At 42.8% G+C, this 19595-nt stretch overlaps 1 protein-coding gene across 4 annotated transcripts in view; it reads right to left on the minus strand.

Annotated features, from left to right (window-relative positions):
- The window catches only part of RSU1 (Ras suppressor protein 1), a 221135-nt gene that overhangs the window by 153932 nt on the left and 47608 nt on the right, over positions 1 to 19595 (minus strand). For all 4 annotated transcript variants that reach the window (XM_068235547.1, XM_068235548.1, XM_068235550.1 and 1 more), the window contains exons 4-6: positions 17575 to 17695; positions 11077 to 11195; positions 5360 to 5442 (exon numbers count right to left, since the gene is read on the minus strand). In XM_068235547.1, coding sequence (XP_068091648.1) covers positions 5360 to 5442; positions 11077 to 11195; positions 17575 to 17695 — 323 coding nt within the window. The remainder of the gene's footprint in view (positions 1 to 5359; positions 5443 to 11076; positions 11196 to 17574; positions 17696 to 19595) is intronic.

Here is a 19595-nt window from a genome sequence, read left to right on the forward strand (position 1 = left end):
GCATCACAGCTTCAAGAACAGAAGAGTTTTCACTAAACACAAAAAGATGCCACAGAGCAGCAGCTCATCAGTTTTATTACAGCAGTTTATCTTCCTTCATGCTGCGCAGGTCTATTAACAGCAGATATATAATGCTCTTAGCATTCATCCCAGCCAGGCTATAAGATGTCCTTGCATTTGATTGGTTCATTTTTCAAGCTGCATACATTTACATAAAATTTGCATCAATTTAGGATTATTTTCTGTATGCACACCTTCCTCACCTGTCCAGATCTATGGTTCTAGACCTGTGTGCCGGCGCCAAACCCGATTACATATTATGACGGCGCTGGGTGAACCGAATGACGGCTTTCCCCGCTGCTGCTAAACTCACAGGTGGTGTGAAATACTATTCCCCCTCCGAGTTGTCGCAACTCGAATAGAGATGTAATGCGGGGTCTGGCGGCAGAGCCCCGAATTATCGCTACACGGGGCGCGCATCATAGCATTGCTGCTACGACTGCGCTCAGCTTCGTCGCTCGGCTCTCAGAGCCGCGCGCCGAGATGAACTGATCCGCCAAACCCCTGCAGGGACATCACTCCTGCGATCCAGAATAATATAACAAACGGATACGGCACACAAATGGCTCAGTAAAGACTGCCGGGGTAGACCCGATGTTGTGCAATTCCCCTGTAATATGAATTTGTTTGTTTGGGGTTTTTTTATTTTGCATTATTGTATTTCCTTTTGTATTACTTGTGATCAGGATGTGTGATCATGTGTTTTCCTGTGGGTGGGGTATTTAGGTGTCACCTGAGTGGGTGGGGCACACCTGAGGAAGGGCAACCCCTGAAACATGTTGCGTGCTTCTGTATGCTGACAATACAGTCTTTACTGAACCATTTGTGTGCCGTCCCTGTTTGTTATATATCAACTTGGGATTGTTAACATCTCAAGGGCCATCCCTAAAGCCTGGTACACACCTTCAATTTTGTTTGGTCAATCACCGCCCAATTTTACCACCACGCAGAGAGGACCGGGAAGGCTCTATGGGGTCCATAGCTTTCCCTCTATTTATCTACTTTTTTTACAGCTTGCTACAGGATAGCTTTAAAGGACAGCTGAAGCAAGAGTGATTTGAAGGCTGCCATATTTATTTCCTTTTGAACCATGCCAGTTGCCTGGCAGTCCTGCTGATCCTCTGCCTGTAATACTTTTAGCCACAGACCCTGAACAAGCATGCAGCAGATCATGTATTTCTAAAATTTGTCATTTCTGATATTTTGTTTCTGGTGTTATTCAGACGCTACTGCAGCCAAATAGATCAGCAGGGCTGCCAGGCAACTGGTATTGTTTAACAGGTAATATATATGGCAGCCTCCACATCCCTCTCACTTCAGTTATCCTTTATAGCAAAGACAGATGTACTTCGAATGTCCCATCATATACACAGAGAGCTGTGAAAGCCAGGTTCCAAAGTACGGTCATACAGTTTTTTGTTCTCAATCTAGCTGTAATGTTCAGTTATTCAAGTTTTTTTTGTTATTCTAATGATATTGAATTCATATTTCAATGATTATACTCATTCCTGTCCATGCCTATGACATTAGTGTGTAATTTGGAATAATCAGACAGGTCCTCTCTGCATGACACTTAGCGGTCTGTGTGAGGATCATTCTACACTCCCTGCAGTCATATTGTCTTTTCTTGCGCAGACAAAAAGAATCGAAATAGTCAGGTTTGGGTGAAGCACGCGGACATCTTTATCCCTCCCACCTGCTTCCCGCCTGCGCTGACCTGCGCGCTACTCTATTAACCCTTCTGCCTCTCATATTATCTATAAAGTCATAAATAAAACAGTGAGAGGCAGAGGGATTCATGTACATTCATCCACAATGCAGAAGATGAATGGGAACCATGGCGGGAGACAGCGGACAGGTAAAGTATTAAATGTGCGGGCTGGGGACACATTCACATTAGGGGGGCAGCAACGGAAGTGCGGCGTCACAAAGCTGATTTCATGCCGAGATCTCTCGGGAGTCGTCTGGTAGTGTATGAGCAGGCAACAGATCATCAGATTCGATCATAGAGCTCTGTCTCTAGGTCGATCTGCCCATACATGGTCTGATCGTATGGGCAAATTTTCTCCCCGGACACAGCAGAAACGTTTCAGCATTGTTTACGCAGCTTAGCGCAGCTCACGCCAATGTGATAATTCTTGTACTGTAACAGCAATCTTATCAATTAGCTTCTAAGTGAAGTGAAAAGTTTGAGAATGAACCCTTCCTGTAACTCTGAAACCATTCATATGTTAGCTGTTTTTGTGTTTAATGCTTTAGACCACAAATGAAATTTGAGTTTTAAAACTTGACTTTTCTCGCACCTTAAGCTGTAATGCAAATAACCAATTTCGCTGCTTACCATCTGACTCATATTGCTGATGAGCTTGCTAGAGAGAGCTTTAAAACTTATGCACCGATAAAGAAAAACATTTTTACAAGGTATAAATGGTGTTTCCCATCCAATGACGTTCCTGAAATGTTTTTTCCCCTCACCTGTAGCAAACAACTTACTTCTTCATACACACATAGGGCCCAATCTACTAAAGCATCCCTATAGATCTCTAGCTCCTCCCCTCTGATGACTCACGCTGTTCTCATCTCATCCTTGTTCATAAACCAGACAGCATGAGTCACCAGAAGTGATCACATTGCAATCAGCAAGATATTATTCAACTTCAAACACAAAGCTTTACCAAGAGACACACACTTTTTTTATCTGCCCGAAGGCTCCTTCATTAGCTGATGTAAAATAAATCACTTGTTAAAAAATTAAAAAAAAAAAACTGGTCAGGAGACCAGACACTGGCACTCCCTGCACCACAGGCTGTCTGTGCTATAACCTGCAATATTTTCAGAGAGATTCAGCCTGTCCCTGCCCACTTCCAGGCTATGCACTTCCAGGCATGGAATTCATACAATGGTAGTGATCAGAAAACTGATAATCAAACCAGTCTCGGTTTACTGAATCACTAATGATATTCCCACTTGATACACTTGGATGTCTCTAGAGATGCTTTAGTAAATTTGCCCCTTAGTACTCCATATTATAAGACCCAGTGTGTATTTTATGAGGGAGAGGAGAGAGAAAGAGAAGGGGAGGGGAGGGGGGCAGAGAGAGGGGAGGGAGGAAGAAGGGCGAGGAGAGGAAAAAGTGATAGAGAGGGAGGAGGGGAGCGGGGAAGGGCAAGGAGAGGAAAGAAGGGGGGGGGGGGAGAAAGAGAGAGAGAGGAAAGAAGGGGGGAGGGAGAGAGAGAGAGAGAGGGAGGGGGGGAGGACGAGGAGAGGAGAGGGAGATGCGGGGGGGGGGGGGGGGAGAGAGAGAGAAAGAGAGAGAAAGAGAAAGAGTGTGAGAGTGTTAGCAGCGCAGCTTGATAAATGAAGCCCATGGTGTGAAAATACTTATGAGAAAACTCAGGAGAAAAAGTAAATTGCATATGGGCCAGAGAGAGAAAAAGAAAGAGGGAGGAAAGAGAAAGACACCGGACAAAATTAACCATTTACCGCCATCCTAACGTATTAAAACGTCATGCTTACCGCTATTAACAGCAACATGACGTTTTAATACGTCGCGCATTCCCGCCGCTGCTACCGCCGTGTGTCCGCCGCTACCGCCGCCATTACCGTCGGGATCCCGTGCTGGGCGATTGGGGAAGAGGACTGAACAGTCCTCTACCCAATCGCAGTGCCTGGAGTGAATGGACGTGACCGCGAACAGCGGCTACGTCCATTCACATAAACAGGAAATGTAACAGTTTAATAAAGTGTGTAAAAAAAAAAAAAAAAAAAGTGAACACGTCCTATGAGTGTTCACTAGCGCCATCTTGTGGCCAAAAAGTATATTACATCTACAAAATACATACATTTTCAAGTATATACACATCATTAATAAAATTACACTTCCAACCCTCCCCCCCAAAAAAAAACACTTGTAAAAAAAAAAATCAGCTTAAAAAAATAAATAAATAGTTGCCTTAGGGACTCAGCTTTTTTTATTCTATATTTTATGGGGGAAAATTAATTTTAATTTATTACATAGGGGCTTGTAATTATGGCCAGAACAAACAGAAAAATAACCACTTATATTTCAAAATAATATACTGTCGCCATACATTGTGGTAGGGACATAATCTAAACGGTTTAATTATCGGAACCACTGGGCAAATAAAACGTGTTTGTTTTATCCACAGGAGAATGTTTAATTTTAAAACTATAAAGGCTGAACACTGAGAAATAATGATTTTTTTATTTTTTTTCTGTTTTTCTCATTAAAATGCATTTAGAATAAAAAAATTCTTAGCAAAATGTACTATCCACAGAAAGCCTAATTGGTGGCGAAAAAAACGAGGTATAGATCATTTTCTTGTGATAAGTAGTAATAAAGTTATTAGGGAATAAAAGGGAGGAGCGCTGACAACTGAAAATTGCTCTGGTCCGTTAGGATAAAAACCCTTGGGGGTGAACTGGTTAAGAAAGAAAGGGGGAAGGGAGAGAAGAGGAAAGGGAGATAGAGGGAGAGAGATGTGAAAATACCTAGGCGAAAGCTCATGAGAGAAGGAAGGAAGGAAAGGAGTAAGAAAGTAGGGAGACAGAGCAGAAGAGGAGGAAAAGGGGAAGAGGGGGTGGTGTGACAAATAAGAGAGGGTGAGGAGGGAGATGGGGACAGGATAGGAAATAGAGTATAAGTAAACAAAGATATCTAACTTTTATAATGTATTTTCATTCATACACACACACACACACACACCTACACCACACACACTCACACACACACACGCGCACGGACACACACACACACACACACACGCGCGCACACACACACGCGCGGACACACACGCGCGGACACACACGCGCACACACACACACACACACACACACACACACACGCGTGCGGACACACACGCGCGGACACACACACACGCGCGGACACACACACACGCGGACACACACGCGGACACACACACGCGGACACACACACGCGGACACACACACGCGGACACACACACGCGGACACACACACGCGGACGCGGACACACACACACACACACACACACACACACACGCGGACACACACACACAGGGACACACACACACACACACACACTAATTAGCTTGATCCCCCCCCCCCCATATTTATCCCAGACAGCGCCCCCTATGTGTGACACAGTAGCTGTGTGACGAGGTCGGGTGACGCTGCTGGACGCAGCAGTTTATTTCTGAAAAATAAACCCGGCTACTTGGCAAATTGACTGGAGTTTACTCTTACAAAGCGGCCTGTGAGAGCGAATTGATTTTCCAGGAATTTAGATAAATTACTTACTATCTGCAACTTTGTGAGCTTCCCAATATCGGCCGGCAGGATTTCAAAATCGTTGTCACTTAGATAGAGAGCACGCAGGGTGGCTGCAAATTAAACAGCAATATATAAACAGAGTGGCGTGAAGCTGGAGCGCAGCGGCCTCGATCAATAGCACCAGTCAGCTCTGATTAATAACCGCGGCCCGGTGAAAAGCCTCGGACATCGCCGGGGCTCACGGTAATAACAAGGAGGTCAAACGCAGATTTAAAGGCTTATTGTGCAACTCGCACGGGCAGGAAGACATCTATATAGCCGAGAATGACACAATTAAAGAGAACCCGTCATACAGGAGCTGCAGAGGCATCCATTCTCGCACATTTAATTAAAGAAAAATACAGATCGAATGAGAACACAGGATATTACTTTAAAATGTCAAGCGCTTAAAATCCCCAAATACAGTCAAGTAACACATAAAAGGATAACGATACCCACAGCACACATAATCAACTCCAAACTGTCCCCTGCTCAATAACACAATTATAATCTATTACCGGTTTTGTTCCTCCTCCCTGGAAGAAATGTGAGAAACTTCAGTCTTTATAAACAGATTTCTCCTATGAGCAATGTATACATGTACACCAGTCTGCCCGCTGCTCTGACAGCTTTCCCAGCAATCCCTCTACTTCTGTTCATAATTGGGGGTGACAGGATTAAAGGGAACCTGAACCACGTAAAATTATTTAAAATAAACACATGATGTACCTCCGAATGAATATTACATACTTACCTCACCATTTTCTCTTAACAATGATTCCTTCCAGTTCTCACAAGATTTTGCCAGAACTGAAATATATCAGTTGCTGTCAGTTATAACTGAAAGGACAACTGATGTGCAAGGTGATCTCCATGTTTCCCTATGGCTCACATGGGCGATATTACAAGTCAATAAAGCTGTTACGGGGTCATCGCCATTGTAAAAAGGGAGAATGGAGAATTAAATTTATCACAGTGGAAAAAAGACACAAAAACAGGAAAAAGATTCATGAGCAGACTACGCGGGAGGCAAGTATGACCTGTGTATGTTTATTTTGACTTTTACTTTTTAGTTCAGATGGTGGAGGCAAGAATTAAAGGACACCCGAGGTGAAAATGAACTAGTGAAATAAACAATTGTATCTATTCTCCTTATCCTAAAAATGACTTAAGATATTCCACAATTGTATTTTATATTTAAATCTACTTTTTAAGTTTTTACTGTTTTATTGTTTTTGCTCAATGACACATTCATAGAAGTATGCCAGAGATAATATCTATGAACTATTGATCCTTTGTATCTCTTTCCTGCTCTCAGAAGCCATTTTCTGCTAGAAAAGTGTTTTATAGTTGTAATTTCTTATCAGTGAGGGTCACAATGTAGTCTGACTCAGTCCTAACTCAGACAGGAACTGCCACTTACATACCTGATGTTTAACTCTTTCAGGCAGAGAAAAAAAAAAAAAAAAAGGAACACAACATAGTTATTTGTGTACTTGGCACTGTACATACGTACATACACATGTCTATCTCCTCATGTCACATGTCACCTCGGGTATCCTTCAAAGAGAACCCGAGGTGGGTTCTAAGAATGCTAACAGCACACAGAGGCTGGGTCTGCATATACTGCCCAGCCTCTGTTGCTATACCGATCCCCCCTAAGCTCCCCCTGTGCTCTGCTGCGCCCCCATAAATCATCCAGCCGTGCTGTCGCCACACAGCGTGTCGCAGCCGGCTGTTTACCTATGTAGTGTCAGTCTCGCCTCTCCCCCGCCTCCTCCATAGTGCCGCTCCCCACCTGCGTCCCTTCCCTCCAATCAGCGGGGAGGGAAGGGACGCAGGCGGGGACCGGAGCTATGGAGGAGGCGGGGGAGCGGCGAGACTGACACTACATAGGTAAACACCTGGCTGTGACACGCTGTGTGGCGACAGCACGGCTGGATGATTTATGGGGGCATAGCAGAGCGGGGGGGGGGGGCCTTAGCGGGGACTGGGATAGCAACAGAGGCTGGGCAGTATATGCAGACCCAGCCTCTGTGTGCTGTTAGCATTCTTAGAACCCACCTCGGGTTCTCTAAGGCTGCTGTGACAGGTAAACCTGCAACACCCCCCAAGGGACGGGGCATTATTAGGGATTTAAATAGAGGCAGCATCTTCCGTGGTGTTGTACAAACAATGGGGTACAGATGGTATACAATCACACAGTACATGCACCTAATGGCATCCCAGTAGAGAATGATAGCACTGCTATTGATTGTCACCTAAAGGTGGCCATACATATAGCGATGATGGTCAGATTTGACCAAGAAACAGATCTCTCTCTGATTGAATCTAAATACATAGAGCCCATACACTGCAGACCGAATCCTGATCGATTTCAGCATGAAATCTCTCGGGAATCGGCTGAACTGCCTTGCTGCTGCCCCCTAGTGTATAGCACATGCCCATGTGTGACGTCACACACACACACACACACACACACCCCTCCGGCGGCGTGTATACTGCTAATGCTCGCAATACACGATTGTTTTTTTTGGCAGACAGATCGCTTGATGACATTTTTTGTCTACGAATTTCTGACAGGTCCGATCCGATTTTGATCGTTTTTCTGCTCAATGTTCTCATTGAAGTAATTGGAAATCGATCTAAAAAAATAAAAAAAAAAAAACAATAGTAATAAAAAAATAGGGAAAACTGATCGGCTAGAAACACTGTCAAAAAAACCTCATCGTGTATTCCCAAGCATTATGGGAGAGCGGGGATTCCGAAGACGGATGGGCACCGCACAGTGGGCGACACAGGACTGGTAATGTATAAATGCACATACGCGGGGCACGTTTATACACTGGGGGAACAGTGCCTGGGGTTTCACCGCGATCATCGCTTATCCTGATATCGCTCGCCGTTACTGCCACACACATGATCTTACAGCATGTCCAATCGATACATGCGGCCAATATTGGGGCGAAATTGGTCGCATGGTTAATCGGGCATGCTCCTGACGGCATCAATTTTCATCCGATTCGATAATTATCGAATCGGGTGGTCGATCGGCCGCCAAGTCGAGAGATGTAAGGCCACCTTAACAGGTCCACTTTGGCAATCTGCACTGAACTGTCCCCACAGCAGTGTCGCACATGCTTTATAGACTATTGCGTGTTTATAGACTCATTTGCATTTTACAGCAAACTGGATTTTTTAAACGGTAGCATTCTCTCGTATTGCCCACAGGAGAGCCATTGACACGGCGGAGCGGCCGCGCGCATAACCAGACACAGCACAGTTGTTTGGGAAGGTTTACTTAATGCTATTTAACAAAAAATAATGGAAAAGTAAGCAGCTGGCTAACCTGAGAATCAGCACAGAATCCGGCTTTGTAGAGTCGCCGGCGGTACAAAGCCCGCAATCTAATGTGTATATTCGGGATGTCTGTCAGTAAAGCCACAGACACGAGAGATTTCCCGGGTGTGATAGCTGAGGATGAGCGGAGGGATGAGAGAGGTTATAAGGAAGAGACAACAGCATTGAGGTGCATAGGAAAGATATTGCAATGGACAATGGCCGCTATAGTGGAGACAGAGGGTCAGGCTGGGGGCCCAATGGGTTGTGGGTAGAGCTGGATAAGGTTAAAGGATACCAGAAGTAACATGTGACATAATGAGATAGACATGTGTATGTACGGTGCCTAGCACACAAATAACTATGCTGTGTTCCTTTTTTTCTTTCTCTGCCTGAAATAGCTAAATATCAGGTATGTAAGTGGCTGACTCAGTCCTGACTAAGACAGGAAGTGACTACAGTGTGATAAGAAATTCCAACTATAAAACACTTTCCTAGCAGAAAATGGCTTCTGAGAGCAAGAAAGAAGTAAAAAAAAAAGGGGAAATTCTTATCAGTGAGGGTCACACTGTAGTCACTTTAAGTCTGAGTCAGGACTGAGTCAGCCACTTACATACCTGATATTTAACTATTTCAGGCAGAGAAAGAAAAAAAAGGAACACAGCATAGTTATTTGTGTGCTAGGCACTGTACATACACGTCTATCTCATCATGTCACATGTCAGTTCGGGTATCCTTTAAGGTAGCCAAAAATCTAGCGATGATGGGCAGATTCGGCCAAGAGACAGGTCTCTCCATAATCAAATCTAATTAGAGAGAGATCTGTCAGATGCCCATACACTCACGATCGATTTCATGCTGAAACTGATCACAAATTGGCTTTGTGACGTGGCATCCATCGCCTCACTGGCCTGACGCTGTCCCCACTAATATCAAATGCCCCCCTGGTGCACTATACATTACCTGTCCATGTCCGCCACTGGCTCCATCCATACTCGTGCCCCACGTAGTTGCAAGAGTAACATGGGCGCGTGTGACGTCACACAAAAGTACCCACGTATACGGCAGCAACCACGAGAACAATGAAATAAAACGAAACAGTTGCACTTAGCCAATCAATCCATGTTTCACTCAACAGCCAACACTTGATTGGTTCCTCTGAGCAACTGCTAGAATTCTGTGTCAACATGTGCCGATAGTTCAAAAGACAATCAGATCAGACCAGAAGGCTTTTTGAATGCATAAAAAACTGCTGGTAAAGGGTAGAGAAAAACTCTACAAGTACACAAATTCTGGATGGACATGGCTGGTGTACATGTAATTAAGGCGCTGGTAAATTTGGGCACAGTGTAAAGCCGAAAACCGTCTCACCCTGCTCTTGCAAAAGTCCTGGCGGCGTGATGACTATTCCCCCTCCAGGCCGCCGTGGACTCTGGAGTAAGACGTAATTCGGCTGTTTTAATCATAATTTTTCCTCCGGCTATTGAAAACTACTGACTGAGCACCGCTATAGCTGTAATTCAAATTACGGCCAATGGCGGCGTCTGGTGCACCAAAATATCCAGCGCTGTTTTTGCCAAATAGCTGCGCTCTGCAGGACCAAAAAGGTTTGAAGGTGGAGGTTAATTAACTAGCAGTGTCCAGACCTGATTAGCTCACTGCAAAACTCAGTTTGTACATTTAAACTAACTGGAATTTGCATATTTGTCAGATTATATGTTCACCTCTAGTAAGGTGGAGACACATAAGAATAGGTGGCCAGGGATACCTTTCACCAAAGAGAGGGACCTAAGAGAGGGCAAAACCAGTAAGGGATTAAAAAGTGCAATGTTCGTTGATTCAGTATACATACAGTATGTTATAACTTAATTTATTCCCTTATAACCATTAGGAATGGGTATCCGCTGCTCAGCCCTTATAAACAGCAAAGCCTTCTCTGTCAGGCAGTCAGGGTTTTTATTCTGACCTGGGAGTCTAACTTATGACCTCTTGCTTCACAGGCAGAGGCAGGACCTCTGGACACTCCCCCCACCCAGTTTTTTTTTCCCTCTTAACAAGTTTCTCTCCCAACTTCGCAAATTACACTTGTAACTACAGTATATCACAATAAAAGTCCTAAAGTTCTAGTTTGCAGATTACAAAACCTCTAAAGGTCTCATCCACCTTCTTGGCCATGCCAACCTCTGCTGAGAGGTTTGAATGTTGGCTTGGGCACCGAAGAATGGTGCTGGCACCCGAATTAACAGCCAAGCACTGATGCCACATTTTTTTTGCTTTGTTGTACCAACCACAGGCCATCACGTCATGCAGTCCTAAACAACAGTTATAAAAATGTCTACAACAAGTGACTCTGTAAATGTCCTTACTTAAGTAGAAGAAGTTCCCGGGCAAGGAGTTCTCACTCAGGTTATTGTAGGTCAGATCAAGGACCTCCAGAGCCGGCAAGGAGCCAAATCCTCTCGGTAAAGTGTTTAACCTGTTCATACTGAAAGACGTGGGAAAAAACAAAACTAAAAAACACAGTGATATCATCATCATATCAAGAGTTCGTCATGAAAGCAATTCTTTAATATTTTATATATTATCTTTAAGTAAAACTGATTTTCTTTTTGTTTTTAAAGTGTATCACGGTTATTTCCGGTTCTATTTTTTTGCATCCTCTGTATAACTCAATTCCATGATTTTTTTTATTTGTTCTTAGCCATCTTATGCCTTGTCTTTTAAAGAACAAGTGACACCCATGCTAACCTAGAAATAAAAAACACATATACAGTATAAAGTAGATAAATACTAGTTCTACTTACATAACAGATGTATTGCACTGTCCACGTTATGATTCCTGTGAATGTAACAAAAGAAAAGCAGAGAATCCTTTTCTAGCCAGTTTCCATATTGGTTACCTTTGACCTCCTGACATCATTTCCTCCCTCACTCTTTTTCTCCTCTTGCTAATTGTGTATTTGTTACACACCCTCCTCCCAGAGTGTTCAGACACTCCCACTGAGGTCTATACTAGGAAGTGCACTGTCTTATGCCATTAGAAGGAGGGGAAATAAAGGGAAGAGGAGCCATATATTATAGATAAAAAGACCCACCCCAGCGTGCAACTGTTTTGCAATGGCAATTAAAGGGCCAGTGCTTCTAAGGCAGTGATGGCTAATCTTGGCACTCTGTGATGGAACTACAAGTCCCATGAGGCATTGCAATACTCTGACAGCTCTAAGCATAACTCGGGAAGGCAGAGGCATAATGGGATTTGTAGTTTTGTCACCGCTGGAGTGCCAAGGTTAGCCATCACTGTCCTAAGGTATGTGATAACTCCAAACCATAACAGCAGAAAGTTTTGATTGCTGGATTATCATCTTTATCACTTAATAACACTCAGCCCAGTTGCTGTTGAAATTTGAGTTTTATGGTGACAATCTGTAAAGCTTTAAAGGTAACCCAGGGTGTGCGTGATATGGAGTCAGGCATATTTATTTCCTTTTAAATAATGCACATTGCCGGCGCTGTCCTGCTGATCCTGTCAGCCATAGCCCCTGAACAAGCATGCAGATCACAGGTCTATGACAAATCTGAGAAGATTAGCTGCATGTTTGTTTCAGGTGTGCGATTTAGAACCTGCTGACCACAAAGACTGAAGGACTGTCGGGCAACTGGTATTGTTTAAAAGCAAATAAATGTGGCAGCTTCCGTAGGTCTCACACCTCATGTTCCTTTCAAGTGAACATGAACTGTTCCTTACAAATCTGCAATGTGTACACCATGAGGCCAGCAGGGGGAGCAGGAAGCAGTACAGACCTTAGCCTCCGGCTCTGATAAATGATAGCCTATCGTGCCAGTAACAGGCGCACTCTGATTATCTTATTTCAGTCAGCGATGGAAAAATGGCTGATAAAGAATGATTGTTTGCCAAACTAACAGGATTTGTGGGCATCATTTTTCCTCAGCTCTTCAGGCCTTTAAAACAATCTCCGGCTGCCTCCTGATTGAACGGAGCAGCTTTCAGGAGAAATTGATGGAACCCTCAAACACTCAGAAATATAGAAGTTTGAATAAACCTGCCGGGACTATATTGCAGGCTATTTTTATCCGGGGAAAGTGTTTGAGATTCAGCCCCGTCCAAAACTTTCTACCAGATAGATTAATAATGGAAATGGCTGTGAGGAGATTTTTTTTCTCCCCCTTTTCACTGACGTCTTTACTAACATGAAGTGTGAATCTGCTTCCTGTGTGGAAAGGCTGGGATATCTGCTCTGCTTATTCCAGCCGGTGATAGATTATCTGCATTTCTGTCGCCGAGCGTGGAAGTCTGTGAGACGCTATTATCAGTTTTACACACAATGGGTCGCGCTTCATTTCGGGAGAATGATATCAAAGAAAACCAGTCAGAAGAGAAAGTCGTATCTGATCATCCAAATCTCCGTTCTGAAGCCTCACATCGACTTGTGGCGTTTTCCCTCAGCTATAACGGCTGTTTGTTCTGTTATTTAAAGCCCTAGTTTAGATGGCTGTGGTTTTAATTCATAATGCCTTCAATTCACTAAGGTTAGGTTTCTACTTGTGCAGCTTGCGTCGGATTTTTCTCTCAGAAAATTTACATTGATTAGGCAACTAATGGTAGTGAATGGGGCTGTTTTCATGCAATGCAAATTTTCGTAAGCGTTCGTACGAATGAAAAAAAATCTGAGGTCCTGCATTATTTTTTCGGGCATCATGTACGATTCGCATACAATGCTTTGTATAGGCAACGCAAATGTTTGCGTTATTTGTGCCAAACTTCACATTAGATCCATAGCTACAGTAAATTGTCAGCAGTAATGACTAAGCTGTCACTAGGCAGATTATGTTATTTAACTAATGCGAATTTCCAGGTACGAAATTTCGCATAAAACCGCGTAAATATTTACATGTAAATTTTCGCCAAGTAGAAAAATCATATACGATTTTTTGCAGGCGAAAATTTCACGCTACAGTGGAAACATAGCCTTAGACACGTGCGATAAAAAATAAAGGGTCTATTGCACAAAGCAGGCGATTTTGGCGCATTTTATTGCCCTTTGACTTGTTACGACTCGGAGGGGGAATAGTATTCAACACCGCCGGGGATTTGAGCAGTAGAAGGGTGAGCCATTATTCAGCTCGCCCTGCATCCACCTCACCGGTGGCGTACTAATACTCTATGTACGTCTATTGAAGACCTGAGCAAACTACAGACTGCCGGCTGCTGCTACGAGGCCAGCCTGGCAACAGAGGGCGAGATTCTGCTCCTCTCTCCTCCTCCCTCTCGCCGTCTGTTCATAACTTATCTAATCGCACTCTCCAAAGCCGATCTCCATGGCAACGGTGGCATCATGTGACCTGTCAGTACGTACCAGTGTGTCACATGATGGCGCCGTTGCCATGGAGATCGCTGCTGGAAAGTGCAACTGGGTGAGTTACCACCCCACTCTCCCCCGCACGCTTTTTCCAGAGGGAAGGAGGGAGACACTCTAGCTGTGGGAGGAATTCTAGAGGAGTGCAGCCCTCAGCCAGGAAAGTTTGCCCACCCCTGGTCTATAGCTTATATATTTTACAGAGCCACATCAATCCAACATGCATGCAACCTGTTTCGGACTATCTGGCTGTATGTATGTCGGTCTGGTATGGCTGAGACAATGCACTTTCTATAGTGAAGGGTGGGCAATGCATACACAATCAGGCAGAGGAGAGTAAAGGAGAAAATGACATCAGGATTGGCTTCAAAATAGCCACAGTTAAAATGGGAAATGCTCTTTTTTTACTAAAGAAAAAAAATCAAAATCAAAACGTGCAATATATTTTATGTGGGTAGAGCAAGTATTTATTTACTTATATATGTGGTTTTTTTTCTGAGATAGTATGGCTGACAGCTCCTCTTTAAAGCTGAATTATATCAAATACCGTCTTTTTAACCAGTTCAGGTCAAGGCATTTTTCACATATCAGCACTGCTCCCATTCATTCACCAATAACTTTATTACTACTAATCACACCTAAATGATCTATATATTGTTTTTTTCAGAACAAATTAGGCTTTTAGTGTGTGATAATTGTGTTTAGTAGTTACCTTATTTTCAATGCATTTTAAAGGGAAAAGGAGGGAAAAAAATTGAAAAAACACACTATTTCTCCATTTACATCCATTATAGCTTTACAATAAACAGTGCTAACTAAGTTGAACCCATACATTTTATTTGCTTATCTATCCTGGTTATAACAATGTTTCAATTATGTTCCCAGCACAATGTATGGTGACAATATTGTGTTTGGAAATAAAGGTGTATTTCTTCTGTTTTGCGTTTTTTGCTTTCACATTGTACACTATTGATGATTCCAATTCCTTATTTGCAAAAAAATAATAGTAATATACCCTTATGGCATACATATTTAAAAAGCCAAGTTCCTAAGGTAATAATGTATGTTTCTTCTTTCATATTCTGTCACTTTGTTTTCATTTTAAAAGTCTTTTATTTTGGTACAGAATATGCGAAAATGTAATTGCCTTTGATTCAGTTTGTGACTAAAAAGAATACACAAGGCATGGGCCTCAACCCTAAAACTCTCTAAACTCTATTCTACTACTTATCAGAGTTAAAATGACACCACATATGTCTCTTGTAGTTTTGCTAAAATTTTCCCAAGGTTGATCATAATTTTAAAAATGACTTTTTAGGTTGGATTGAGTTTGTCCCTACCTATTTTTTATGTGACGTGCACTCAAGATTTAAGACCCACCAAAATGTATTCTACAACTCGTCACAATTAAATTGATACCACATGTGCCTCATTTAGTAACAAACTGGTGGTGCACTCTCCAAAAATACAAGGTCAGTATATATACGTCCTATTGTCATTAACTGGTTAAAAAAGGTAAAATTAGGTTTAAAAATTTGCTCTTAGAATTCAGCCCTGACACTGAAAATAAAAACAAGATTCCATTTACGTTATATTTAGAAATTACTCATAAAAATAATTATCTCATAGGCTTATTTTAATCTCAGGTTTGCTTTAATGGATAGTCAAGGGACGGGTCTAAAGAACTGGAAAACTAGACGACATCTCAGCTGGAAAGCCAATAGTGCAATATGGGTAAATTCTCCTCCTCCAATATTTTACCAATTTCAACTTGCACTCAGCTGATCCAATTCTTCAACTAGACCAGGTGTGTCAAACGCAAATTCAAAGTGGGCCGAAAAGCTAAACACTGTGGCCAAGTAGCGGGCCAACCTCATGGCCACTTCCCTAACTTATAAAAGTTCCCTGGTGTCGAATGGCCCCCCTCCCTCCCCTAAACTGTTACCTGGTCTCTATTGGTCCTCCATTCCCTTTGAAGTTCCCTGGTGTCTATTGATCTCCCCTCCCTCTACTGCACAGTTCCCTGGTGTCTAATGCTTTCCCCTCCCTCCACATGTGGCTTTCCCGGTGATCTAGGTCTTTACCACTAGTAAAGCTTCCCTGGTGGTCTAGAGGGCCAAACATAATGCAAAGTGGGGAAACCACTTGGGGGCCACATTTGATGGCTTTGAGGGCCAGATTTGGCCCACGGGCCAGAGTTTGACATGTATGAGCTAGACACATCCAGGCCATAAGGGGGCACTGCTGGCTTCATCTGTACTACTGTATTGTCCAAGAAACTTTCTCTGCCACCTAGCCACTGTGTCTGTGAACTGACTGTCAAGCTTTTAAGAGATCCGTCAGTTTTGGAGAGAGCACAATCCCACAGTTCTCTGAACTCTGCAGAGATCACACGACTAGGACTCTCCACCACATTTGGGTGCCAAAATAGATTTTTCTTTTCTTACATCTTAAGATATAGAATTACGTACATATATTATGCATTAACCACTTTGCTACTGAGCTTGTTTTCACAGTTCAGCGCAGCTCTGATTACTTTGCCAATAACTTTATCACTACTTATCACACCTAAATAATATACAGGGGTTTTTTTTAGGACAAATAAGGCTTTTTTGAGAGGGATTATTTTTTTGTAATTAGCTTATTTTCTATGCATTTTTAAAGATAAAATATGGGGAAAAATGAAAAAAATGCATAATTTAGCCATATTCATCCATTATAGCTTTAATGTCAACAATTCTATTGTACATTATTAAACCCACACGTTTTTTTTTGTTTGTTTTTTTGTCTATCTCTCCTGTTTTAACAAGACGTTTTAAATCAGAATGATGCCATTTATTGGCACATGGTGTATACACACACTTGAAAGATAAATGAAAGATCACAGACCAATGTTACCCCCTTCCATGTAGTATGAGAGCCATACCTACACAGTCTAGTCTATGGAGCTGAACTCCCCATCAGATAAAATCTTTGCAAGATGCTGTACACAAAGATGCTGTACACATTCAACAGATCAGTATCTGCAAAAGATCTGTTCCTGCAGAATACATTCATAGTCTGATATCTGCAGATCTCATACACACATACGTCCATCGAGTTCAACCAGATCCATCGAGTTCAACCAGAAATGTAGACATGTGAGCAAAGCATAGTTCGCATTTCAGCAGCTTCACACTGAGCAGCCCTTAGCCAATTAGCAATCAGATAACAAGATTCCCTTTCCTCGTAATGTACCAAATAGAGCAAGGCATACTGAGATAAGATTCATTACAGCGGAAACATGTATGATTACATTGGAATGCTTGCAATGCAAGATCAATTTGTAGACTGCGTAATAAACACAAGCAGTGTATCAATGGAATTTTATTCTATGGCTGACAATCCCGCTTTAAAAGACACCATGTTACTACTTCAGCGCTGCATAATATGTTGGCGCTTTATAAATACAATAAATAATAATACTATAACTAGACGGTACAGTCATACCCGAGATTGAGGTGCTTCAGCTTCTGTAGGCTGCTGATCTGGGTTGGAAGCTCTTCGATCTGGTTGTTGAAAAAGTTGAGCACCTCCAAGTTTTTCAGATCTGCGATGTTGGCCGGCACACCTGCGGACAGACAGAGGAGAGAGTTACGTCAACCCATCAATACAAACACTTCCCCTGTCACTAGTGTGAAGTTGGACTAGTGTTTTTAGAGAGAAGAGCCTGTCTAATTCCCCCTCATCTTCAAGTAATTTGATCTCTCAGCTGTGTCAGCACGGAAATTCGGCAGTCCGCGGCAGACACAGCTAATATGTAAACGCAGGATGTTAACCCTTTGCTTACACGAAAGCAGGAAGTAGACAGTGCACATTTATTGCAGGAGTTCTGTAAGCTGTAGCAAATAAAGATTTTGCTTTAAAGGTTACTATGCTGTTGCTCATCTTTTAGAGCAGAGAGGAAGTTGTGAGTTTAGGTCCGCTTTAAGCCTTTAATGGATTATACTCGACTCATCAAAAAAATTAGCTTAAAGAGAAACTCCGACCAAGAATTGAACTTTATCCCAATCAGTAGCTGATACCCCCTTTTACATGAGAAATCTATTCCTTTTCACAAACAGACCATAAGGGGGCGCTGTATGACTGATATTGTGGTGAAACTCCTCCCACAAGAAACTTTGAGGACCGTGGTACTCCTGGCAGTTTCCTGTCTGTGAACCTTGCTGCATTGTGGTATGTTTAAACCCTTTAAGAGGGTCAAAAGTTTGGGTTGACTTGTACACAAAGGATATATGGTATATACTTGGATCTTCTGTTGGGTCCCTTTTACATAAACCAGCTGATAAATGAGGCTAAAGCAGGAATCGGTGACGCCCATCAGTTTACTGATATCCTGCTTAGCAAGAGGATGCAGGCAAGAGCACAACCACCAGAAGACCAAAAATCTCTTGTTAAGCCAAACAAGTGTTTTGGCCTCATCCCCCCAGAGTGCAGAGCTCTGATCAATACACACAAAAGGTTACATAAGATTAGCCACAGATCAATGCTTAGCTATTATCTGGGAACACACGGAAGTTTCCTGACAGCACTGGCTGAATACCAGTCTGCAGATAAAAGGTTAATTTGGCTGCAAGGAGAGAATAGGATCCAGAGGACAAGGCAGTAATTGCCTGCGCAGGATGAGAGGGAGCGGGGGCTCCACCAGGTCACGAGTGCAGAGAGGACAACGACCAATCGGAAACCACCGGGCGGCACCAACCTCCTAAACTCCGATTCCTGGCAAATTTCTCTCTAAAAAAGAACTCCATGAAGTTTTACTGGTTTGTTTTGTGGATTCCGGGGGAATTACCATAAAGTGAACCTGAACTGAACTATATTTAGAGAGTTTAGCCTGTTTACTCCCCCACATCCGTGACTAAGCCCCACTGTAATTTGATCTCTCAGCTGTGTCAGTTGGCTGCCTTGGCAGAGTAGCTATTTTGTAAACACAGGATGTTAACCTTCTGTCTGTTTCCATGAAAGCAGGAAGTAGACACACTGCAGATTTACTGCAGGATTTGTATCAGCTGTAACAAAGAAGTGTTTCTCTTTAAATGATATTATGCTGTTGCTTATCTTTTAGTACAATGAAAGAGGAACTGTAACCAAGGATTGAACTTCATCCCAACCAGTAGCAGATACCCCCTTTCCCACCAGAAATCTTTACATCATCTTAAATGGATCATCAGGGGACTCTGTATGGCCGATATTGTGGTGAAATCCCTAGGTACTGAGATCACACTGTGGGAGCCTTGTTGCATTGTGGGAAAGAACAGCTGTTTCCAACTGCCAAAAAAACAGCATCTCCTTCCACAGACGTCACCTGCCAGCAGGAAATATGTCGCCCTGTAATACGTGTCAGAATGTAAATCAGGGAGAGGAAAGATTTTACAATGGGTGAACATTGACTAAATCATTTACAGATAATTATTGTAAAAATGAAGTACTTTTTTTAATTACATAGTTTTCACCGCAGTTCCTCTTTAACC

The sequence above is a fragment of the Hyperolius riggenbachi genome, chromosome 5 (genome assembly GCF_040937935.1).
Source record: "Hyperolius riggenbachi isolate aHypRig1 chromosome 5, aHypRig1.pri, whole genome shotgun sequence".
NCBI classification, from domain to species: Eukaryota; Metazoa; Chordata; class Amphibia; order Anura; family Hyperoliidae; genus Hyperolius; species Hyperolius riggenbachi.